Below are 26,098 nucleotides of genomic sequence, written 5' to 3'. Positions count from 1 at the left end.
TTATATGTAAAATAAATTAAAAAATACTATTAACCCCCCAAAACAACAACTATAGCTCTAAGTCTCTTTTCTTCAGATCTTTGGGACCTCGATCCCTGTACTCTAGAGCTTCAGACTTGGGGTCCCTACTTCGGAGTCCTGGGATCATAGATTGTACTCTCAGCTATTCCAAATGGGAATTGTCTTTTCTGAAAGTGGTTACATGGTCCAGTAGATAGAGTGCCATCCTTGGATTCAAGAAGACCGAAGTTCAGATTCAGTGTCAAATACTTACTAGCTTTATGACCCTGGACAAGGCACTTTTACAGAGTTTCCTCCTTTATAAAACAGGGATAATAATAACTCTTTATTTCCTCTCCAGAGTTTTAGGCTCTATTCTTAAGAACTCCATCCTTGATACTGATGCATTGTTGGTGGAATTGTGAATTGATGAAGCCATTCTTGAGAATAATTTGGAACTTTGCCCAAAGGACAATCAAACCCTTTAATCCTTTTGTGGTAGATGAATGTAATGGAATACTATTGTGCTATAAGAAATGATAAGCAAGTTGATTTTAGAAAAACTTGGAAAGACTTAAATGAACTGATGCAAAGTGAAATGAGCAGAACTGGGAGAACATTGTACCCAGTAACAGCAAGGTTGTTGGAACAACTACAAATGACTTAGCTATTCTCAGCAACATAATGACTCTTCAAAACAAAGGACTCACAAGAAAAAATGCTATCCACCTCCAGAGAAGGAGCTGATGGGGTGTTCATGCAAATTGAAGCATACTATTATCGCTTTACTTTTTTTCATGTTTTTTTTTTCCTTTTGGTCCGTTTCTTTCACAACATGACTAAAAATGGAAATGTTCTACATGACCGAATATATATATATAATCTGTATCAAATTGCTTACTGTTTTAAGGGAGAGGGGGAGGGGAGGAAAGGTGAAAACTTGGAATTCAAATTTTAAATGAATGTTAAAAATTTGTCTTTATATGTAAAATAAATTAATAATTTATTAAATTTATTATATTATAATAAATTTATATAAATTTATTAAATTTTTGTCTTTATGGTAAAATAAATAAATTAATAATTTATTAAATTTAAAATATTATATTATAATAAATTTATTAAAAATTTGTCTTTATATGTAAAATTAATTAATTAATTAATTAAAAAATACTATTAACCTCCCAAAACAACAACTACTACAGCGCTAAGTCTCTTTTCTTCAGATCTTTGGGACCTAGATCCCTGAGCTTCAGACTGGGGGTCCCTACTTGGGAGTCCTGGGGTCCTTCCTCCGCTTTCCCTCCCCCATCCTCCTCATTCCTGAAGGCTCACCCCTCTCCCCCGGACCCTCCTTTACCTTTAATAACCCCCTCACCCCAGGCTGTTCCCCACCTCTGCTTCCCCCGTCCCCCAACGCCTTGGGTCACGCCCCTCTATCACCTTCCTCCAACCAATCCCGTTAGCGCGCTCCGCTCCGGCCTGCCTCTCCATTGGCCTCGGCGCGCCTCTATCCCGCACGTGGCCCTGAGTTACAGAAACCACAGCCCGTGGCCATGCGTGGGCGGGACATCCGGGGCGCGGCGGGCCAATTGCGCGGCTCGGGCCCGGCCGCCGCTTTAGCGGCGCTGTCCGTCGCCCTGCCCCCACGCTTCCCTCCCTCCCTCCCTTACTCCTCCCCCACCCCTCCCTCCCTCCTGCCCTCCCTCCCGGGTTCGCCTCCTACCTCCAGCCTCCTGCCGCCGCTGCCGCCGCCGCCGCCGCCGCCCGCGGCCTGGGCCTTTCGGCGGCCTCTCCTCCCTCCCGCTCCGGTCCTCCCCTCCCCGCCCCGCCCGGCCCGGCCCGCCGCCCGCCATGCCGCACGCCTTCAAGCCCGGGGACCTGGTGTTCGCCAAGATGAAGGGCTACCCGCACTGGCCGGCCCGGGTGAGGGGCGCGGGGTCGGGGCTGGGGGGTGGGGCTGGGGATCCCGGGGGGCGGGGCGGCGCGAGGCGGCGGGTCGGGGGTTGGCGCGCGCAGAGGGAGGTTTGGGGTCAGGGGACCCCAGGATGGGCGGGGCTTAGGAAACTGACCTGGACCCCATCACTGGGGACATGGGGGGGGGGGTCGAGACCCCCCTAGGAGGCTGCGGGCGGAGGGAATGGTAGACTCCGCAGAAGCTTCTGGGAAGATGGAGAAGCCCTAGAACTGGGGCACCTTGGGGATCAGAGGGCACCCCAGGGGATTCCGGGCTCGGGGGGCCCCGGGGCGTCTGCGGCTGCTGGGAGGTTCAGTGGGGGAAGATCTGGGAGACCCCTCAGGGCGGGGATGCTCTGGAAAGCGCTCTGAGTAGTTCAAGCCCGGGCTCTGCTCCGGGGGTGACCTTGGGCAAGCCCCCCGCCCCCCTCGGGTCTCAGTTTACTCATCCTTAACATGAGCCCGCTGTGCTACACGGCCCGGGAAGTTCCTCTCTGCTCCCAGTTGTGAGTGATGAACTGGTGGAAATAGACCGAGGAGTCCAGCCCGGGAATCTGAAAAACAGAGAAAAGAGTGAGAAATGAGAGAATTTGCTATAGAATCCAAGAATTTGAAGGAAATCGGGGGTGTCAGAGTACTCTGTGAGTGAGCTTCCTTGCGGGCAGCGGCTGTTTCTGCCTCTTTTTGTATCCCCGGGGTTTTGGCATCGTGCCTGGCACACAGTAGGTGCTTCATAAATGTTTATTGGGAGTGGATTGGATTAATGAGGAAAATGGAAGTGCTAGAGGGCCTGGATCCTGAGGAGTATGGAGAATTCTGAAGGATCTGCAGAAGACCCAGAGAATTGGGATTTGCACCTTGTGGCCCGTAGTGGGTACAGTAAAAAAACAAAAGATGAAGGAGGGCACTGAAGTGAGAGAAAGTGGAATGAGTACAATTCTACAAGGATCTCTGAGAGGTTAACTGGTGTCAGGAAATCTAGCTTCCCGGAGTTGATGAGGGAAGGCCTCTGTTGGATTTCAGGATATAATGAATCCCTCTCCTTTCTTCCACCTCCAAGATGGAATTGGGCATTGTAATGATGGTGTGGAAATTCTGCATGCAAGAATATAAATCGTCTTTATTAGGTATCTGCAGCCAATATTTGGCAGCGTTGGGATTTACATATACAGATTGGATATGGTGAGAGACTTGGGGCTTGTAGAGATGAACTTCTAATATAACGTGCTTTGGAGGCACTGTTCAAGTTTGCTTTGAAATGGTGGTGATTGTGGAGGCTAGATGGTAATGAACCTGGGAATAGAGGGGTGTGTCTTTGGCTTGTTTTTGAACTTCTCGAAAAGTTAGACTATCTGAGCTGGGAGGTCATAGTTTTCACTGGTGTCTTGAAGTTTATTGTGTAGGGAAGAAAGCTTTGAAGGGAAGAGGATTCGTGTGTGTTTTTGAAGGATGAAAGAAATTACAAAAGGAGTGATAGTATCTATAAACTCTCAAAAGGAACTACCTGTTGGTGGATTAGAAAGTGTTCAGAGATTAGGGAGGTGCTGACAGGGGGTTGGCAAAATATGCCAGAATTTTGGATGGAACGGATTGTTGGTTCTGGAGCTCTTGGGAGACCTGAAGGCATCTAGTTCAAGTTCTCATTTCACAGATGAAAAGTCAGAAATCCTCAGAGATTAAGTGATTTGTCCAAGGTCATATAGGTAGAAAGTGGCAGAATGGGCTTTGAATTAGGTCTTTGACTCCAAATCATTTGTACCAGACTGGTTCCCCCAATACCTAAATGGATGATTACATGAGCTAAATGAGATTTCCTTGGGGCCAATAATGGTATGAATGGACCATGACAGGGAGCCAAGGAAATTAGAGGGAGTGGGGTGGTATAAGAGTGTTTAGATAGATAAGAGTGCCCCTATAGGGCAGGAAATACTAGAAAGAAAGTTGTTGGGTTCATCAAGGCTGTTAATATTGATGTTCATAACCACAGAGCTCTTATTAAAGGGGAATTTAGAGAAATAACTGTTGACAGAAAATTTTCTCTACTTTCCCAGGCCTCTTGCTTATGGCAAGAACCCTTCTCATTCTCCTCTACACATTTCCTTACATCCTCAACATTTCCAGCATCTGACTGGAAACTAAGGGGTTTTTGCCATCCTCCTATTGGGAATTGATTGACAGCTGCTTCAGCCCATGGGCCTGCAAAGAGAGGGTGGGACTTCCTGGATGTTAAGTTCTGTCTCCTGGAGCCCACTCCCTTCTCCATCCTTGTTAGCCACAATATCTTCAGGGATCCCTTCAATGGAGTATCCCTTTGAGAGAAGAGGCCTGGGTAAAAATACTTGAGGAGTCCCCTGAAACCATACTTACCTTCTTCCCCTCCCCCTTAGTATTAGCTCCAAGGAAGGTATGTGACTTTTTGCAGGTGAAATATCTGTCCTGGGAATACTGTTCCTAGCCCTTATCTTTGGAGTGAGAGGAGCTTACCAGAGTGGGGGAAATATGGCCTCAACTTTGAGCTTTTAATCCTTGCTCCTTTGATATATCCCTCTCTGTGGTATCTTTCTTACCAAGATAACCTAACATCTTTCTTGATCATTGATCTCCCGCTAGTAGTGTTCACTTGGGGGGTGTGGAGTGATAATGCTTATAATTTCTGACTATCCCTACTTTCTTCTTCTTGTAGATTGATGACATTGCAGATGGGGCAGTAAAACCACCCCCCAACAAGTACCCCATCTTCTTCTTTGGCACTCATGAAACGTAAGTATCCCACTCCTTCAGTCAGTGCACTTGACTCAGACCTTTCCTTGGCACCATGCTTTGGCTTCTGGACTTAGCTGCACTTGTCCCATGATTTATTTCTCCAGAGCCTTCCTGGGACCCAAGGACTTGTTCCCCTATGAAAAATACAAGGATAAGTATGGGAAACCCAACAAGAGAAAAGGTTTCAATGAAGGCCTGTGGGAAATCCAGAATAACCCCCATGCCAGTTACAGTGCTCCACCGGTGAGTACTTTTTCAGAAACTGATTTGTAGCTTTTTTTTTTTCTTCCTTTTCCCAAGGGGGTGCCCCAAAGAGAGGGCACCAAAGCAGATTCTTCAATTCCCCAAACTATACCATGAGAAACCTGAATATCCTGAGATTTTAGGCTTGTCCAAGCCAATCTGAGGGTCACTTTACATTTGGTTCCGGAGAAGGGGACTGCTTAGTTGACTGAGGGAAAGGAAACAAGATCTTTAGACCTAAATTAATGAAAGCTGTATAAGTTTTGTAATTTCTTTCTTCCAAGAGAAAATGTGGTGTAATGGGTAGACATGGAGGAAGGAAATATAAGTCTGAACTCTGTTTCTGACACTACCTTTGTGACTGAAGGCAGAACCACTTCTCTGGGCCTTAGTTACTTATCTACAAAATGTAGGCAATAACACGTTTACTTGTTGTGAGGAAAGTGCTTTTTAACATGTCAAGAGCTTAGAGAATTAAAGCAATTGTTCTTTTTCCTCCTCCAAAGACTTTAGACTTTGAAAGAGTCTGTGAGTGGTTGTAGTTAGAAGATCTCCAGGCCAGCAAAAAGTGGGAGTGGAGCTATCTGTCATCTGGCAGACAAATGCATAGTAGAGTAGAAGCTAGAAAAGGTGGAGAGAGGCAGAGAAAGGAGAGGAAGGGATTAGGTCTGGGGAGAGGTTGATTGATTCATTATGAGCTTTGCTCTTTGCTTTTGAACAGTATTCTTGACGTTTACACAGATAAATAAGGAGTGCAGGAAATGGCAGAAACCTAAGTGGAGAACAAAAGCCTGGGCCAGGAAAGATTTATAGGGATAGACAACATGAATCATCCACAGGGGGTAGATGGGTCAAGGAGACTATTATGATTGAGGAAAAGCAAAGTTGTGATGGAAGGGAATGACAACTGGTAGGTCAGAGGGGAAACAGAGATTTTGGACAAGGCAGTCCAATCTTGGGATGGGGGCAACCCTCTCCCATGAGTCTTTACCGTCTCAAAATTCTGTGTCCATTGACTATAATTTGGAGATACCAAACCTGACTCTGCCATTTATTATCCTTATCAAGCTTTGGCAAATGTGTTCCTTTCTTTGGCTTCAGTTTCCTCATCTCTGCCATGTGGTGATTGGACTAAAACTATAAAGTCTCCTCTGAGATCTTTGATTCCAGAGGGTGATGTTTTCCTATTCCATCTATCTTTTGCTTGAAAACCACATATTTGATTTGCCTTGATTAATCATGGGACAATTTTTATCTTCTGCATCTTTTGAGGTGCTTGAGAGGCCTGGCATCCATATCCTTTGCCGTAGGACCAATCTGTTTTCCCATTGCTCTGTATGCTCTGGAATTTGGATAAACGGTTCAGAATGTGGTTGAATTTCACCAGCTCTCTTTCTGGCCCTGGCTCAATTTTTCTCTGGTTACATCCTCACTATGATGCTTCTTGGTGAATCATCAGCACCATTTAATATTTATTGGACACCCACAGCATGCTAGGTACTACATAAAACACAGTTAAATACTGGCCCTCAAGGAACTGGAATTAGGAAACACTGACCCTTGGGATGTTCTTCAAGCCCAAACCCTTTTGGCACTGAGCCATGTTCATATTCAAGTTTAAAATGAGTAGGTTTGCCACCAATAAACAGAGAGATGTGATTCACTTTTAGGCTGGGGAAGGAGAGGCCAGAACTTGAAGGATTGAGGGCTGAGGAGACCTTTCTGTGGGTGCTGTTGCAGCTTCCCCTCTTCCCTGCAAAGGCAGCATCATGTATTGGACTTGGAGGCAAAAGACTTGTGTTCGTGCTTTGACTTTTTTATTTATTAGCTTTGCCCAGTACTTTGGGCAAGTTGTTTCACTTTTCAGAGTCTCAGTTTCCGCATTTGAAAATTTGAGGGACATAATGTTTCTATTGCCTTTTGTACAGGATTGGAGTGAAGTTAGGACCTTATGTACTCCAGAGTACTTTATGATTGTTGTTATGATTGGAATCAGAACATTGAGTTGAAATTTCAGCATGGCCACTTTTTTCATGTGACCATCAGAAAGTTACTTTTTTTTTTTTTTTAAATGTCTTGTAAAATGGGGATGATAATATTTGTACAACTTAATTCATAGGGCGGTGGTTGTGGGTAAAATTCTGGGTAAGTAAATGCATTTGGGCAGTTTGAGCTATTATATTATTGGTACTTTGGTATTATTGGGAAACAGTCAGCCAAGGACCAAGAAATAGGAATCATGGGAAAGCAAGAGACCTTGAGGGGGAGGAAAACAAAACAAAACAAAACAACCAAAAAAGGAGGGACTATCTCTAAAATAGTCATGTAAAAAGGAGTAGGTTCCCTCTGCTTCTTTATAGTTGATCTGTAGCTAGAGAAGGAAGGAGTCAGTGGTGCAAGCCAGTGGTACGTTCTAGCTGAGTAGCCATAGGCAAATCACTCGATCTTCCTAAGACTTCTTCATTTGTAAAATAGTGATCATAATAACACCCACCTCATAGAGCTCTTGTTAGGATTCAAAAAGATTCTATCTGCAAAGAAACAGCCTGGAGATGTGGAGAGACTCCTGTACTTAGGGTCCTCCTGAGCCTTGGTTACTTCAACTGTAAAATAGATTTGGTACTTGCACTTCCGATCTCCCTGGGTGGTTGTGGGGAAAGTGCTTTATAAGCTTTTAATGCTGTAGGGAAAAAGTGAATTACTGCTCTGTATGTGGCAGGGGTTTGTTCTCTGTAGCCTTCCAAAAGGGATGTGGTGGGAGGGTAGCAGTGACTGTCCCGTGGTTACAAGGACTAGCCCTCTCCACTCCCCCCCACCTCTCTCACTCTGCCCTCTGCAGAGGGTTGGTTGATGCATCATCACTGTGAGAGATAGAAAGAAATGAAATGTTGCCTCCGTGACCCGCTTTTCTCGTGTTCCATGTTATATTTCCAGTTCTTTAACACAGTGCCAGAAACCAAATATCTGTTTTATTTTATAGAACTATTTTAGAGGCTTTGGGGTTCATTAGTTCTTGGCTCTTGGTTCTCCTCAGCACTGGTTATCATTTTGGATGATCTAGGCTGGAAAGCATTTATAATATCAACAGGAGGTAATAAGATTTTGCAGAAACAGCTTTGGGAGTCAAGGAATCTGAGTTCTAGTCTGAAGGCTTGCAATGATTTGTCTGACCATAGCCAGTCCTTGAGTGGCTCTGTGCCTCAGTTTTCCTCTCTGAAAAATGGGGGTGTCATCTTACCTTACCTGTTTGATCACAAGGACATTGCAGAGATAAATAGTAACTCATTTTAATGGTGTTTATAGTTTACAAAATAGTAATTATCTTATGAATAGTATCTTTATGTTGCAGAAGAGACCTTGGTAACGTGCCTTGCCTAGAATCACATGATGAGTAAGTGGTAGATTCAGAACTCAAAGTCCAAGCTTCTCTAAGTCCAGTGCTCTTTCTATTGTACTTCAATGAAATTAGGTCACGTTGAAAAACTGAAAGTACATAAATTGAAAAGAAGGTAGTATTATTGGGTAGTATTATTGTTATCATAGGCAGATGTAAACTTAAGCCCCATTCCTGCTTTTTTTGTGTGACTTTGGCTAGATCAGGGATACACTCTGGTCCTCACTTTTACTTTGTACAAGTTAATTTAATTCAGCAAAACTTCATTAATATGTGATCTGTATGAGGCATGAAATGAGGATTATTAATAACTGCTCTCTGTGTAACTGGGGTGTTGTAAAAAGAAAAAAATCAATGACTTCCCAGCACTTTCTGGAGGAAAGGTGTGATACCAACTCACAATGGCAGCGTTACTGTTCTCTCTTGGCTTGTTAGACTTTGGGCTTGACCTACTTAGAATTATCCTCTTGAATCTTGTCAAAAGTGATAGAGACAAGGTAGTGTTATATGAGCAGGGGAACTCTGGGCCATTACAATCAGAAGAGTGGGGACATGTATGTGTTGTTATCATTCCTTTGAACTCCCTGTAAGATGCAGGTAGTCTCTGACATTGTCACCGCTTTTAATAAATGGGAATTGTTTTGTTGCTCCTGCCATCAAAATGCATTGAACAGTTTTTGACAGAGCTCTTGAGAAAGAACAAGGGTTCTATAGAGGGGCAAAATATGGAGAAGGGGAAGGAGGGAAGGAGAGGGAGCAAGATACTTCTGCCAGTCATACAGTGATCCCGTCTGGGATGAGTTCTGAATCTGTGGCTCTAGCCCTGGCCTTTCCCCCAAGGCCTAGTCGTTTTTTTCCAACTGCCTGCCAGATGTTTTGAAAGTGTCGAACTAGAAATTTTCTGCCCACCTTGATTTAACTTGATTCCAAGCATGTGTGCCCATGTTTTTGTTTGAAGTCTTAGCTTCCTGTGAGTGCTATGGGGGACGTCTTCCTTCAAGGGGCAAGCATTGCCACTTCATGGTCTGTATTTCTGTCCTTTAGCCCGTGAGTTCTTCTGACAGTGAAGTTCTGGCCGGAAGTGATGCAGAAGATGATGCGGGGCTCATGGCTGTTGCCTCAGTGACAGCAGCCAGCGCCAGTGAGAAGATGGAAAGTGATGAAGAGTCTGACAAGGGCAGTGAACACAGTGGGATAAAGCGGAAAGCGCCACCATTGAAAGTAGGTATGGGGTGAGCTGAGCCTGGACCCCAGGCCCTTGTGGATGGAGAAGGGGTTAGTACTGAGGCAACAGAAAAACTAAGGAAGGGTTACTGAGGGCCAACAAGCTGGTGCCGTCAGCCCTAGGCTCTTCCTATCTGCGCCTGCTTTCCTATTTGTCAGGTGAGGGGTTTTAATTCCGGAGAGCCCTGAGTTCAGATCTTGACTCTAATATTCATTACTTATGAGAGTATGAGCAGCCACTTAAGCTTGCTGAGCCTCAGCTTCTTTATCTGTAAAAAGGAATAACAACAACCTGATTGAATTAATGACTTAGTTCTAGATGAAGTTCAGGTAAGAATTTACCTAATGAGCTTTTTGCAAACTGTTGCAGTGCTATGTAAACCTGAGTTGTTATTCTTATTTTAGGACTTTATGATCCTTTTAAATGCAGCAGGGGTATTCTCTTAAAGGAATCCTCATGTGGAAAGGGAAAGGGAGGAATCCATGCAGAATGTAAATCTGTCTAATTTATTAGTACAGTTTTTAAAAATTTAGGCCCTCTTTGGGGGATGGGACACATCTATCTAATGTGTCTCATCCATTTTTCCTTTTTCATGTTTTTTAAAATCAAAATGATTGTCCAAATTTTATTACTTGCATATAGTTTCCCAAGGAATCCAGGCTCCTGTTTGTTAGTTTCTTGGGAAAGGTGGCAGTTGTTGTGGTTTTGTTGTGGGTTGCCTGATTTCCTTTCCTTTCACCCCAGATTCTCTGAAAAAGATAGTAGAGAAGGAGCAATTCCTGCATTTTCTGTGGTTAACAAGTGGCTTTGCATATTCAGTATCTGATTTACTCTTCATAATAAGCTTGGGACTGTGTAGTACAAATATTAATTCCATTTTAACAGATAAGGAAACTGAGGACCTAAGAAATTATTTTTTCTCTTAAATATTCTAAGTGGTAGGGTTGAACCTTGAACTCAGGACTGCCAGTAAAAATTAAATAATTGTTTATCATCACTTCCTAGCTGTGTGACCCTGGCCAAGTCACTTAACCCCAATTGCCTGGGGAGTGGGGTTGGGAATTGTTTATCATGGATACATTTTATTTTGAGATAGCAGACCCTTCCAGCAACCACCTAAGCACTCCTAATTTCTTTTCTCCAAAAAATAGTTAAGCAAGACTACTTATTGAAGTGTGTTTCCTGATGGTCTGTACTGCTTGTTCAGTTAATCATGGGTCACTTTAGTATATCCTGGGTGCCAAGCCATGTGCCAGTGCTAGGGAGAGAACAACAAAAACGAAGAGCTTCTCTCTTTAAGGAGTCCATATTCTTTTAGGTGGAAACAACTTTAGCCATATAGCCATAAATAAATACAAACTATGTTCTCCCCCCCCCCCCCCCCCAAATACAGTGGAATAGGAGGAGGAGGCCTCAGCAGCTTGAAGAAATCGGGAAGGGTTTATGTGGGAGCTGCCTCTCAGGCTTGTGTGAAGGCAAGCCAGGGCACTGGAAAGGGAGTGAGGGCATTCCAGACGTTGGATCAGCTTGTGCTGTAGGCCAATTGGGCTGGAATGTAGAATTCATGAGGGGAATAATGTGTAACCAGCCTACAAAGGTAAACTGGAGTTGAATTATAAAGAACTTTAAAAAATTATTGATATATTTTGGTTTTGCATCACCTACATTTCCCAGTACCTCCCTTTCCACTTCCCAGAGGGCTGTCCCTCAGAGTAAAAAAAGTTTAAAGAAATTAGACAGTATATTGAAAAAAATTTCTAGTTTATGCCTGTAGACTTTGACCTCTGCAAAGAAGTAGTGGGAAGTTGGTAAAGGGCTTTAAATGCCAAACAAAGGAGTTTGTTGTATTTATTTTAGAGTGACAATTTTCTTTTAATTTGGAGTCTGTGAACTTACCTTTTAAATATGTAAGTAACTACTTCAGTATAATTTATTTCCTTTATAATCTTACATATTTTATTCATTTAAACACATTAGCCTGAGGGGAGGGGGTCCATAAGCTTTACCAGACTGACTGCCAAAATTTTAGAACCCCTGCTCTAGAGGCAACAGGGAGTTGCTGGGACTTTTGTGTTTTTGGAAGCCCATTTTGGCATGCTTAGAGGTTGGATTGGAGAGGGGACCAATTTGAGGCAGAAAAATCAATTAGTAGCCCATTGCAACAGTCCAGGTGAGAGGTGAACTAGGGTGATATTATGAAAATAGAATTGATGAGATGGTTGATTAGATGTATTTGATGAGATAAAATATAGTTTTTTATGACTGAGATTGTTTACAGAGTGACTGGAAGGCTCCAAGTACCTTTAACACAAAGAAACCAGAAATTTGGGGAAATTTGATGTACCTTTAAAATATCCATCCAGTTAGAGATATGGAATAGGCAAGTAGAGATTTATATCTAAAGGGAGACTAGATTTATATCTATATGGATTTGGATGTGGTCTGCATAGAAATAAGACTCCATGAGAGACTGGAGAGAATTGAAAAGGGCCTACAGAGCCTTCTGATACCTCTGCATATGAATGATGCCCTAGCAGAGATGGAGAGGTGGTGGCTACAAAGAAGCAAGAGGACAGGGAATGTTTAAGATAAGGGAGTACTTAATTATATGAAATGCTTCAGAAAGATCAAGAATCAGTCACTCAGCAAGCATTTAGGTGCCTACTTGATTCCCCATCTCATTCCCCATAAAAGTTATTCCATACTTTCTCTTCCCTCTTTAAACCTTCCATATCTTGGTTTTCCCTTCTCCAGGTCTCCCCTTCCCTTGAGGACTTTGTCTATTATTTTGCTGAGAAAATTAGGCCATTCTTTGTGAGCTTCAACTTCTGTTCTCTTCATTTCAAAACCCCTTGATAGTGCTTACCACAGTGCCTGGCACATAGTAGCTTCTTAATAAATGTTTATTGACTTTTGGCATCATTTCCTAGGGTTCTGACAAAGATGTGGCTCTCTTTCTTGCCTGGACCAAACCTTCTTGTGCGCTTGGTCCATCATCATATCATCATCAACAAACATTTATTTAGTGCTTGCTGTGTGCCAGGCACTGTGCTAAATTCTGGGGATATCAAGAAAGACAAAAAGTAGTCCCTGCCCTCAAGGAGCTTCCATTTTAATGGAGGAGTCAACGTGCAAACAACTAAGATCTTGGAGGTAATAGGGAATCACTGGAGTTTATTGAATGGTGGGGGGAAGGGTAGGAGGTATGTGGGTGACTGTTCAGATCCCATGCTTCAGGAAGTTCACTTTGGCAGATGAGTGGAGGATGAACTGGAATGGGGAGAGAATTGAGGCAGGGAGACCAACTGGCTGGCTATTGCAGTAGTCCAGGCATGGGGTGATGAGGGCTTGAACCAAAGTAGTTACTTATGGAGAGTGAAGAAAAGGGGATGTATTTGAGAGATGTTGGGAAGTGACAAGATTTGGCCACCGATTGGACATGTGGGATGAGGGAGGAGTGAAGGATGACAAGACAGATGTGAGCATGGGTGATTAGAAGGATTGTGGTTCTCTTAAGAATAATAGGGAAGGAGGGGCAGCTAGGTGGCACAGTGGATAGAACACCAGCCCTGAAGTCAGGAGGACCTGAGTTCGAATCCAGCCTCAGCCATGTAACACTGACTAGCTGTGTGACCCTGGGCAAGTCAATCCCAAATACCTTGCCCTCTCCCCCTCAATAGGGAAGTTGGGGGTCCTTTGGGGGAAAGATAGTGAAATCCATTTTGGATATGTTGAGTTTGAGATATCTTCAGAATTTCTGGTTTGAGATATCTAACAAGTAATTGGTGATATAAGACTGAAGGTCAAGAAACAATTAGTATGGATGCCATAATCACCTGCATAGAGATTATAATTGAATCTATGGCCCTTATGAGATCAAGTGATATAATATAGAAGGGGAAAGAAGAGGGTCAAGAATGCTGTACCTTAGGGAATATCTTTAGTTAGTGGCTATGACCTGGAAGAAGAATCCAGCAAAGGAAACTGAGAAGAAGTGGTCAGAAAGGTAAGAGGAAAAGCAGGAGAGAATAATGTTATAAATCCTAGAAGGAAGAGAGTAGCAAGGGAAAGAAGATGTCAGAGTTTGCAGATATATTAAGAAGAAGGTTTTGGCAAATAAGAATTTATTGGGGACTTTGGAGAGAGCAGTTTCAAGTGAATGATGAGATTGGAAATTAGATTGCAGAGTTGTGAAGGAAAGAAATAAGCATTTAGTATCTACTGTGTGCTAGGCATTGTGCTAAGCTAAGTGAGATTGTACATATCTCATTTGATCCTCACAATCACTCACAGCACCACATAATAGGTATTACTAATATTCCCATTTTGCATATGGAGAAATTGAGGCAGACAGAGGCTAAATGACTTGTCTAAAGTTACTTGATAAGTATCTGAGGCTGGATTCAGATCTTCCTGACTCCAGCTTTAGCTATCCACAGCACAGCTAGTTGTTTCTCAACTAGAGGAAAGAGGAAAGGGAGTGAAAACCTTAATTATATGTGGATTTCTCAAGGAGTTTAGCTACAAAAAGGATAAATATGGGATGACAACTATCTGGAATGGATGGATCAAGTGTGGGTTTTGAAGAAGCAGAAGACATAGAAGCAATAGGGAACAGCAAGTGAATAGAGAGAGATTGAAGAGTAGTGAGAGAGATGGGGACATTTTGTTGGAGAAGACAGAATGAAATGGCATCAGTGGGATCAGATTCCCTCCTCTCTTCAGAGTACAGTTTCAGCCATACCCTTTTTTTCTCTCCAGTCTTCCGACTCTTATCTCCTGATTCTTTTCTTACTGCTTTCAAAGATGTCCAAGTCTTCCCCTTCTAAAAAAACCAAACCAAAAAATCCCTTCCCTAAATCCTACCTACTCCTTATGCTGTTGTTTCATAACTCTTACTCCTTCCTTCAGCTAAACACCTTGAAAAATCTATCTTCATTCTTTACCTCCATTTCCTCTCCTCATTCTTTTGCTTTCTTACTTCTGACCTCATATCTTAACTGACCCTGTGCTCTGGAAAGTTACCAGTGGTTTCCTCATTGCCAAGTCTTTTTTTTTTTTTTTTTTTTTTTTAATAATAGCTTTTTATTTTCAAAATATATGCAAAGATAGTTTTCAACATTTATCCTTGCAAAACCTTGTGTTCCAAAATTTTCTCCCTCCTTTCCCTCACCCCCTCTCTCGATAGCAAGTAATCCATATATAGGTTAAACACATGCAATTCTCTCTATATTTCGTTTATGATGCTACACAAGAAAAATCAGATCAAAAAGGAAAAAAATGAGAAAGGGGAAAAAAAAGCAAGCAACCAAAAAAAGGTGAAAATACTATGTTGTGATCCACATTTAGTTCCACATCCCTATTTCTGGATGCAGATGGCTCTCTCCATCACAAGTCTGTTGGAATTGTCCTAAATCATCTCATTCTTGAAAAGAGCCATGTCTATCAGAATTGATCATCACATAATCTTGTTGCTGTATACAGTGTTTTTTTCGTTCTGCTCACTCCACTAAGTCTCTCCAGGCCTTTCTGAAATCATCCTGCTGATTGTTTCTTATAGAACAATAATATTCCGTAACAATCATATACCATAGCTTATTCAGCCATTCCCCAACTAATGGACATCCACTAAGTTTCCATTTCCTTGCCACCACAAAAAGGGTTGCCACAAACATCCCATTGCCAAGTCTGATGCTTTCTGAGTTCTCATTCTTTTTAACTTTTCTGCTATATTTAATGCTATTGACCATTCTCTTCTCTTGGATTTGCTTTCTTTTTGGGCTTTAAGTGATACTATTCTTTTCTGGAGCTCTTACTTACCTGTCTCCCTCCTTTTCCTTTATCTTCTTTGCTGGTTCTAGATCACTATGAACTATGAATTCTATTTCTGTACTAGGCCCTTTTCTTTCTTCCGTCTATACATTATCTCGATAACCTCATAACTGCTGGGAATTGAACATAGATGACTGTTAATTTGTATGGCCAATCCTTGTTTCTCCCGAGTTTAGTCCCATATCCTATTTTGCCTGATGGATATTTCAAACCTGATGTCCTAGAGACATCTCAAACCCAACATGACCAGACTGAATTCATTATCTTCACCCTAAACAGTTCCCTTCTTCGAAACTTTTCTACTTCTATCAAAGATATTGGCAGCTTTTAAGTCTTCCAGCTCATCTTTGAATTTTCACTCTATTCATCCCATGTATTAAGCGTAGATGGAGATTCTATGTCCATAATCTCTCACATCCAGCCCTTTCTCTCCATTCACATAGTAGCCACCTTAGTAGAGCCTCTCATTATTTCTTATCTGGATCATTGTAAGTCTTTTGCCAGTCCATTCCTTTCTACACATTGCTACCAACTTTTCCTTAAGTGTAGATCTGACCATCTGATTCCCATATTTAATCAACTCCAAAAGCTTCCTCTTGTCTCTAGGATAAAATATCAACTTTTTTTAGCTTTGGCAGCTTTTCATCACCTAGCCCAATCTGTCTTTCTGGTATCATTGAAGTGTATTTCCCCTTTTCCCCCCCTCACAGGCTGTGATCCAACCAAACCGGTTTTCAGTCTTTTCCTCCATCATCTTCCATCTCCTATCCCTGTACTTTTGCACTGAGCATCTGTCTCTCATGCCTGGAATGGACTCTTCTTTTCTACCACTTCTGGATAAAACTAGGCACCATCTTTTACGTAAAACATTTCTAGATTCCCCCATTGCTGGTGTTTTTGCTTCCACATCACTTTGTATTAATTACTTTGTATTATTTGTATTTGTTAATTTTATATTTGTATTGAATGTATTTATTTATGTAGTATTTGTTTTCTCCTTCATGAAAGTAAGTTCCTTATAAATAGAGATGGTTTCATTCTTCTCATATCCCCAGTACCAAATACAGTGTCTGAAAGTTGAGGATACAAAGACAATAGTAAAACAGTTCCTGTATTCAAAGAACTTGCATTCTCTTGGAGGACACAACACTTACATATATATATTTACAAATATACATATATACATATAACACTTACAAATAGAGAGAAGGTGTATTTGGGAGAGAGAGGCACTGTCAGCCAGAGTAGGGAATCAGAAAAGGCTTCATGGAGAAGAGGGGCTGAACTGAACTGGAAAGGACTCTCACACAGAGATTCACCCCTCCACAGGCAACTGGAAATGAAGCAAATGTCCCTGATACAAATTAGTTCCCAAGCAATAGCGGAACAAGCAGAAGGATGCAGACTTAGGAATGGTCATTGAATTTGGCAATGAAGAACTTCATGGAAACTTTGTAGAGCAGATCATGATATATGCCTTAACATTTATACTATATAATATCACCAGTGACCCTTGTATCTGATCTGACTATTTTGGCTCTTTTGTTACTGTCTTTAGAATTTTCTTCATAGCGATTGTGTGAATGGTATGTTACCCTGTTGGCTTTCCTTTCCTCATTCTGCATTACCTTATGTGACTTTTTCTGTTTCTTCAAATTCTTCCTTTTTGCTATTGCTTAAGTCTTCTTTTGTACTACATGACAGTAGTTTCTCTAAAGGAGGGAAGTCAATTTGGGGTACTGCTTGATATTGATGATCCCTGGGACCTATAATCTAATCATGGCTAATGATTTTTATCTCAGGTGATTCAGAATCTTTCTGACCCCAAACAGCTCTTGGTTTATGTGTTCTTAAAGGAATGAAAGCTGGGGACTAATACAAATTTTTCTTTTTCTTTTTTTTTTTTTAACCTCTTCCATTTCATTTTGTTCTGGTGACCCAAGCCAAGAAGTCCTTCCTCCATATTGATGGCTTCCCATATTGGATGACTTTTAGGTTTAGAGTGTGCTTGAGTCTCTTTTCTGCTTTAAATGGAAGATAGGGCCTTCTGGGAGTGGAGAAGTAAAGAGTAGTGGGAGAATCACAGAGGAACAGTAGCCTTTTCAATCACTGGTATACATGTACCTTCTCTTTTTCCAGATGCCAGTGTCTAAACGGGCACGAAAAGCCTCCAGTGATCTAGACCTGGCCAGTGCATCCCCATCTGAAGATGAAAACTCAGAAAGCTCATCGGAATCAGAAAAAAACAGTGATCAGGTGAGTGTAGGGTTGGGGATTGGGATAGGGGAGAAGGAAGAACTTAATTAAGTCAGGGAAGTTGGTTAGGAAAAGACACAAGGTATTAGGAAAAGACACAAGGTGTTTGGAAAGAGCAGAATCTTATCTAATTCCATCTTATTCCATTTTCCCTGGACTTCAGCATATTATAGAGCATAGATATAGAGGGGAGCTTAGTAATCTTCCAGGGTAGTCTCTTCCTCTCACAGGAGATAACTAAATCCCACAGGAAAATGGAATTTCCCAGGGTCCTATAACTGGGACTTGAACCCCAATTTCCTAACTTTCCATCTCCTGTCTGTCCCTTATTCTGTAATTGACCTCCAGATTTGTGCACATTGTTGATATTGTTGTCATCAGCTCTTATGCTTCAGAGGCTTTGATCCTAACTTGGATTCCCTACAGCTTCCATTAAATCTGGGACAAAGGGATTTTGTGAGATGATTGCACAGGGTGATTGAAGCCAGAATGGGTGGGATATTTGGCCTGGTACCATACTCACTGTCTGCCCAACTTTCTCCTGTTGCACTCAGGATTTCACTCCAGAGAAGAAAACTGTGTCCCGGGCTCCTAGGAGGGGCCCGGTTGGAGGAAGGAAGAAGAAGGTGGTGAGCCCTCATCCCTATTCTTTGCCCCAGAGAAGCTTTAGGGTCTTCATCAATGACTCTAGGGTCTTCATCACTGACTCTTGTAAAGTGTATTGGGATGAAGAACAGAACCTCAGAGCCCTTCCAAGGTGTTTGATTTATGCAGCTGATAATGACTGGGCACCTCCAGTTGTAGATAATGACAGTTCAGTCATTCCCTGTTGTTTGGAATGTTGTAGTGGCCAGGTGGGTGTGTTCACTAGGCAGGTAAAGATGGGTAACTGGAGTCTAGGACAGAGACATAGGCTAGGCTTAGGGATCTGCCTGCACATGGACCTGCTGAAAGAGAGGGTGGAAAAGCAAAGGGAAGAGGGCTGAGGGCAGAGCCTGCACGGAGGCAGCAGGGGGAACAGGGGAAGGTGAGCCCAAGAGGTGGCAGTTTCCGTCTAGCCAGTTTTCATCCCTTTCAGCACTTCTGGTGTCTCCTATATACTTTTTTTTTTTAAATTATAACTTTTTATTTGCAAGATTATATGCAATTCTTCAGCATTGACAATTGCAAAACCTTTTGTTCCAATTTTTCCCCTCCTTCCCCCCACCCCCTCCCCAGATGGCAGGTTGACCAATACATGTTATATATATTAAAGTATATGTTAAATACAATATATGTATACATGTCCATACAGTCTCCTATATACTCTTGTAAAATTAAATATTTTGATGCACCAGTCTCCCATCTCTGTAGGATGGCATTCAAGGCCTTTGTGGTCCCTCTCTCCCGCCTTCATTTTTAGCCTCTCAGCTCACTATGTCAGGACTTTTTGGATACCCCTGTTAATAATAATGTCTCCCATTACCTTCTACTTTGTTTGTTTTTTGCATAAACATATATGTACATATTGTTCTTCTCTTCCCCCAATAGAATGTGAATTTCCTGAAGGTAGGGACTGTTTCATTTTTGACTTTGTAACTTCAGTGCTTTACACAGTCCCTTACACAGTAGGCACTTAATACATCCTTGTTGATTGTTTCCCATCATATCTTCTATTCTCCAGCTGAACTCTGAGTAGGTCTTGAGATTTCCTTCCTCTCTGCCTTTGTCCACACCATTCCTTAGGCCTGCAATGCTCTTCGTACTGTCTTAATTACTTTGGCCTCTATCTCTGTCTTTTAAAATCAGAAAGCCCAATTTTTTATAAAACTTTTCTTGATTCCTCTCCCCTTACTCTCCACTACCAGAAGTATTCTCACATCCTCTGAACCTCCCTCGCATTTTTCATCTCTTTTATACACTTAGCTAAACTTGTTTCATATTATAGTTTTTTGTGATCACGTTGTCAGTCATCTGGTACTGAGGGCACAGAGCATGTTTTATCTTTATTTCACTGGTTATGCTTAGCATAGAATGAGTGCTCAAAAATTATAAAATTGTTGGAGCTTATTCTTTCTAGATGTAGATGAATGAAAAAACATGCAGGTTGCTATATAATAAAAGCATCATGCATTTATTAATTGCTTACTGTATTGATGTGATTAAACACCAAGTAAATTCCTGGAAGGGATGTTAGTATTATTGAAGTGGCCAAAAAAGGCTTGGTGGAGGAGTGTGGTTGTTTTCCAGGACAATGAAGGCTATATAGGATTTGGGTGAATTGAGAGGATACAAAGACATCCTGGCTGAGGTGAGCGACTTGTGCTGGGGGATCAGTGGCAGGGCCAGTTGAAAGGTCAGTCAGTTTGAAATGGCCTCTTGGCTCTCTAGATTGACCTTTTCTTTGGTTCCCTGTACTGTCCCAATCCCCTGCCTTCCCCAATGCTTCCTCTTCTCTCATATCCCTAGAAGGTGGATTCTGCTTCTGATTCGGACTCCAAGGCTGACTCAGAGGAAGCTCATAATAAACCGATGGTTGTGACAAAGTCTGACTCGGACTCAGACTCGGACTCGGACTCTGACATCTCTGTCAAGAAGCCTCCCCGGGGCAGAAAACCAGGTAGATCTGCAGTGGGAGGACTAGGCCCTCTTGCTCCACCTTTATTCCCCTGAAATTTTGTTGTTGTTGTTCCCTCATGCTGCTTTGCAAGGAGCCACCTCCTGAGGCAGAGGGAAGCTCCCTCTGGCCTTTGGAGCATCTCTCGAGGGCTGAGAAGGGCAGTAGATGGACAATCCCTCATTTCTGTCCTTTAGCTGAGAAGCCTCCCCCCAAACCTCGGGGAAGGAAGCCCAAGGTTGAACGTGTTCCCAGCAGCTCCAGCAGTGACAGGTGAGTGGTGCTGGGTCTGGGGCTCGGGTGGGGGCTCCCAGACACTAATTGTGTGCTCACTCTGGTGCCTTTTGTACCAGCCATGGAGGTAGGAGATGGGGAAATCTCAGATCTCTCTGTACTTTCCTCCTGTCAGCAGCAGACACATCTGAGCTTGGGGCTAGTGCATGCTTCTTTCCCTTCTCTCTCCCTGACTTTTTCCTTGTTGGCCCTCCCCCTCTGCAGCGACAGTGACAGTGAAGTGGACCGCATCAGCGAGTGGAAGCGGAGGGACGAGGAGCGGCGTCGGGAGCTGGAGGAGAAGCGGAAGCGTGAGCAGGAGGAGGAGCTGCGTCGACTGCGGGAACAAGAGAAGGAGGAGAAGGAGCGGAAGAAAGAAAGATCTGAGAGGGAGGAGTCGCACCCCCACAGCGACAGCAGTGAGACCGAGCTCAAGGACGAGGAGCCCATCAAGAAGAGGGGCAAGAAAGGGCGTGGCCGAGCCCCCTCATCCTCCGAATCGGAGCCAGAGCTGGAGAAGGAGGTAAGCAGCCCTGACCTTCTCTTCTATGGGGAGATTGTGGGGAAGGGGCCCAGAGGCCAGTGCAGACCTGGGCCCGTTGCTTCCCAGCTTGCTGATTGCTGTCTCCCTCTGTCTTTTCTAGGTGAAGAAGCCATCAAAGAAGCCTCCACCTCAGTCCTTGGAGCCATCGAAGAAAACGAACCAGAAGGAGAAACGGAGTCGCCCAGAGGAGAAACCCCGAGCCAAGTCAGCACCCCTCTAAAGTCTTCTTTCCCCATCTCTCTTCCTCTAACTGTGACCCTTTCTTTTGTGGGAATGATTCTAGTCCTCCATCCCCTTGGTTTCTGGGTCGAAGACCTCTTATCTCTCCTGGTTGAATTGAGTTTCCCTTTCCTGAATACCCATCAGAGTGTGTGAGAGCTGCTTTTTAGGGAAGTTGTAGGGGAGATGCCTTTCAGAGGTGGTTGGGTTCTCTTGCATCACACAGGTTTGGAGCTCCCTATGTTTTCTTTCATAAGCTTGTCTGACAGGGTAGTTTTCATTTTGAAGATATGACATGCTGGTCTGGTCTTGGAGGGAGTCTCCCACCCCCCACACTGCCCCAATTACTGTGACGACATGAATATTTGGAGGATTGCAATAGTTCTCTATAGGACAGTAACCCAGCAAGGGCCTTAGTTGTGAGGGTAATGGTGCCCAACTCCCTCCAGGCCTGTGAAAGTGGAGCGAGCCAGGAAGAAATCAGAGGTGCTTCCAGAGAGGAGGGTTGAAAAGAAGAAAGGTAAGAAGTAGGACTTCTCAACTAGGGTACAATAAGTTGGGGAACCCTCAAGGCTTGTGGTTTAGTGGGGGAGAGGGAGATTGGTATTGCCTCCTGGTGCTGAAAAGTTCCATGAGCAAATAGGGATGATGGCTCCATGACAAATGTCTTTGTCTATCTTTCATTATCACTAAGATGAAGTGGGTGAAATTACCCCTTACCCTTCCAGGCCATCCTTTGTAACTTTTTTTTTCTCTGTCAAAGATATCCTTTATTTTATGTGGGCTTTTGTTTTGGGAGAACATAGAATCTAGTTGCCTTTAGTCCTGAAGAGATGGATGAGATACAGTTACAGAGTGACTACAGCATGATGAAAATAATATTAGTCATAATATAACATTTATATCTAAGGTTTATAAAGTTGTTTACGTCTATAATTGCTTCAGTGGGGAAGGGGAAAGTGCTCAAAGTTTGGATACCGAGGATAATTGTGCATAAAAGTCATTTGGGGGTAAGCAGTTCAAGAGGGAAATTCTATCTTTGATACTTTTTAGCTATACTAGGTCTGGCAAATCACCTTACCTTGCCTGATCTTCAGGTTCCTCATCTGAAAAATGGGCATGACAGTCTATTTATATTGATTAACTTTTCTGGATTATTGTGAGGACCAAATAAGACAATGCATGTAAATTGCTTTGCCAGCTTTAAAGCATTAGCTTGTTATTCATTCAGCAGTCTTTCATTAAGTATGCCTATTATGTACAAGATAGTTTGCAGGATTTTATATTAGTTAAAAAGATGCTTACTTTCATTGGTTCACATCTTCCTCTTACTTTGGGGTGGGAATGTTCTCTTTTGTTTAACAGAGCCATCTGTGGAAGAGAGGCTGCAGAAGTTGCACAGTGAGATCAAATTTGCGCTGAAGGTTGACAATCCGGTAAGAACTGTGTCCTAGGCCCTTACTGCTCACTACATTTAAACTCTAGAGATGCTCTCCTTTCTCTTTCACTTTAGGCCTTATGATGATAATTCTTTTCCCCATTTGCTCCTGTCTGTAGTATGAATAGTATGGAGGATCCCTGAGTTTTTGAAGGTTATATGATAGTGGACCCCAAACTACCAGTAAATTCAGTGCTTTTCTCTTATTCTTGCCCATGTAATAGGTACGACTATTTGATGAGCAGATAGTAGCAAAGAGAAATTGAGGATTTTATCTTGGGTCAAAATGAATTAGACCAAAACTAGTTTGGAACTCAGTTTTCAATTGAACCACTCAGTATAGAGTCCAGGGCTCTGTTCATATTTTTCTCCCTTTTTCTTTTTTTTCTTTGTGCTTGGCTACTCTCCATGTGCCATATCTTACATAAACTTGAGGACTGAAAAGACTTGTAGTGTCAGGGCCCTTTTAAATGTGTCAAATAGTTTATTATAGAGGTAGTCTAGCCCTGAAATAGTAGTGCCAAATCTCACCATATGGTGGCACCCAAACAGCAAGTTTGGGTCATTTTCCCAAGGTTCTCCCCTATCCTTCAAAGTCTTTCTCCACCAATCTTCCCGCTCTTTGTGGTTGTTTCAGTCTTACTAGTCAATCAGTCAACACACATTTGTTTAAAAGGTTTCCCATATTTCAGGTACTGTGCTACATAATGGGGATATAAAGTGATGGTAGAACCAGGCTGTGTAAAGTCTGGCAGTGCTCTGCAGGGCACCCCATATGTAGATTGTTGCCATTTTGGGCCTTGTAATTTGGTGATAAAATGGTTATTCCTTCCCCACTTACAGGATGTAAAAAGATGCCTCAATGCCCTGGAGGAGTTGGGGAGTCTGCAGGTGACCTCTCAAATTCTCCAGAAGAACACTGATGTAGTGGCCACATTAAAAAAGGTACAAAAGGAACTGGTGGGGATGAGGGGGGGTAGGCGAGTGTGGGATGAAGGCAAGACTTCTGGCAAGATAAGTTTGATCTGAGAAGTAGGCTGGATTCCATAATATCAGTATATTCCAGCAAGAACTCTGAGGATGCTGGATTGGGTGACTTGTTGAGGGTGTTGCAGTTCTGTTGAGGAGGCTGATGGAGAACAGATTTAGTTACCAGGAAGAGTAAGGCACAACTTTATGAGACTGATTGCTCCAGTAGGAGGAAACATAAGTCTTTCACTTTAAAAAGAATCAAGTATAGGATGGAGCAGTGGAATGGTGTAGGTTGTGTGTGTATGTGAGACATGGTTATAGTAACAACAAATAATATGGAAAATACCTGGAGAGTTTTCATAGATTGACTACAAAGTTGTACAGATCAGCAAAGTTATGCAGCTATGGAAAATGCTAATGTATTCTTAGATAGCACTTATAGAGACATAATGTATAGGAAAAGGAATTTAGTTAAGTGCCTTCCTCTGCCCAGATCAGAGGACTTATGCCATTCGAGGGCCAGGTGCTGGAGCTGTTTATAATTAATCTGTAGAGGATAAAATTTAGGGAGGAACTCGCTCATTATTGTTAAGTATTTGGAAGATTGTCATGTGGAAGATTATATTAGTTCTGTTTGATTCAGTAAGGGAAGGAAATGATAGAGAAGCAAATGTCAACTCAGCATGGAGAAAAAACTTCTGAACAGAGTTGTCCAAAAGTAGCTTGGGCTGGCTCAGGTGGCAGTGAGCTACCTGGGATTCTTCATTTGGAATCTAGATGATCATGTGGCTCTGTTATAATGAGAGTCATATTTCATGAGGGGGCCTGACTTTTGAGGTCCCTTTTTTAAAAAAAAAAAAATTTACTCTTAGTTCTAAATTTTCTCCTCTCTACGCCTTCCTACGACCCATTGAAAAGGCAAGAAGTACAATACTCATTATCTGTCTGAAGTCATGAGAATATATTTGTGCATTAATCATGTTTTAAAAAAAAAGAAATATGCTTTAATTTATACTTTAGTTCATCAGTTTTTTTATCTGGAATTAGATAGCATTTTTCATCATGAATCCTTTGGAATTGTGAGTCATTCATGGTGATCAGAGTTATTAAGCCTTTCACAGTTAATTATCTTGGCAATATTGCTGTTAATTGTGTAAAATTTTCTTCTAGTGCTGCTTACTTCACTTTGTATCAGTTCATATAAATTTTCCTAATTTTTTTCTGAAACCATCCTTTTTATCAATTCTTATAGCTTGCTAGTGGTCCATCACTTTCATAAACCTTAATTTGTTCAGTCATTATCCAGTAAGTAAACCCTCAGTTTTCAATCCTTTGCTACCATAAAAAGAGCTACTATAAAAATTTTAATATGCATGGGTTCTTTTTCTTTGAAATACATCCTCAGTAGTAGTAGTATTGCTAAGTTAAAGGACACACCCAGTTTTATAAACTTTTGGACATAGTTCCAAATTGTTCTCTAGAATGACTGGACTAGTTCACAACTCTGCCAACAGTGCATTGTATCCCTGTTTTTCCCACATCCCTTCCACCACTTGTCATTTTCTGTCATTCTAGCCAATCTAATGCATATGAGGTAGTATCTCTGAGTTGTTTTAATTTGACTTTTTCTAATTATTTGTGATTTAGGGCATTTCTTCATATGATTTCAGAAGTTTAATATCTTTCTCTGAAAACTGCTTGTTACTATATTCCTTGACCATTTATCAGTTAGAAAATTGCTCTCATTCTTATAAATTTGCCTTAGTTCCCTATATGTTTGAGAAATAAGACTTTTTTTTTTTTTTTTTTAAACAAACTCTTACTGCAAATTCTCCCCTCGATTCCTGCTTTTCTTCTAATTTTGGCTATGTTGGTTTTGTTTTGTGAAAAAATTTCTTAATTTCATGTAATCAAAATTATGAGGTCCCTTCCTATAGTGAGGTAATTATATCTTAGTGTGGAAATAGCTATTGTAGGCATTAATTAGTTTGAGGGAAGGGAATATGGTGAACTGGAGTTTTTTTCTCATTCTGAGGAGGGATATTTTGCACCCAGATTCGTCGTTACAAAGCCAACCAGGAAGTGATGGAGAAAGCAGCAGAAGTCTACACTAGGCTCAAATCAAGAGTCCTGGGACCAAAGGTTGAAGCAAACCAGAAAACTAACAAACCTTCCTTGGAGAAGGTCAAAGCAGAGGTGGAGAGGAGTGAAGATCAATTGGCAGGAGGGGAGGCCCCCAAGGAGAAGACAGAGGAAGAACCTAATGCTGGTAAGAGGAAAAAGGCCTGGTTTGACCCCTATGCCCTTGAAGGCATGTGGGAGGTCAAAACTTCTAAATCCTTTTATACTGTTGATGTCTGAGAGATGAGCTTCAGAAAAAGAATTTG

The 26,098-nt window shown here is 42.2% G+C and overlaps 1 protein-coding gene across 2 annotated transcripts in view; it reads left to right on the top strand.

The window, feature by feature from the left end:
- The first annotated feature begins 1,700 nt into the window (after positions 1-1,700).
- The window catches only part of HDGFL2 (HDGF like 2), a 28,647-nt gene continuing 4,249 nt past the window's right edge, over positions 1,701-26,098 (top strand). For both annotated transcript variants that reach the window (XM_031947819.1, XM_031947818.1), the window contains exons 1-14: positions 1,701-1,926; positions 4,640-4,716; positions 4,824-4,962; positions 9,401-9,577; positions 17,553-17,669; positions 18,224-18,298; positions 20,118-20,268; positions 20,463-20,538; positions 20,764-21,061; positions 21,183-21,286; positions 21,751-21,821; positions 22,667-22,737; positions 23,583-23,684; positions 25,767-25,980. In XM_031947819.1, the coding sequence (XP_031803679.1) occupies positions 1,855-1,926; positions 4,640-4,716; positions 4,824-4,962; positions 9,401-9,577; positions 17,553-17,669; positions 18,224-18,298; positions 20,118-20,268; positions 20,463-20,538; positions 20,764-21,061; positions 21,183-21,286; positions 21,751-21,821; positions 22,667-22,737; positions 23,583-23,684; positions 25,767-25,980 (1,744 nt within the window). In that variant the 5' untranslated portion in view covers positions 1,701-1,854. The remainder of the gene's footprint in view (positions 1,927-4,639; positions 4,717-4,823; positions 4,963-9,400; positions 9,578-17,552; positions 17,670-18,223; positions 18,299-20,117; positions 20,269-20,462; positions 20,539-20,763; positions 21,062-21,182; positions 21,287-21,750; positions 21,822-22,666; positions 22,738-23,582; positions 23,685-25,766; positions 25,981-26,098) is intronic.

This window comes from Sarcophilus harrisii, chromosome 1 (genome assembly GCF_902635505.1).
Source record: "Sarcophilus harrisii chromosome 1, mSarHar1.11, whole genome shotgun sequence".
NCBI classification, from domain to species: domain Eukaryota; kingdom Metazoa; phylum Chordata; class Mammalia; order Dasyuromorphia; family Dasyuridae; genus Sarcophilus; species Sarcophilus harrisii.
Note: the sequence above shows the minus strand (reverse complement) of the source record. Positions and strands in the feature narration are given on the sequence as shown.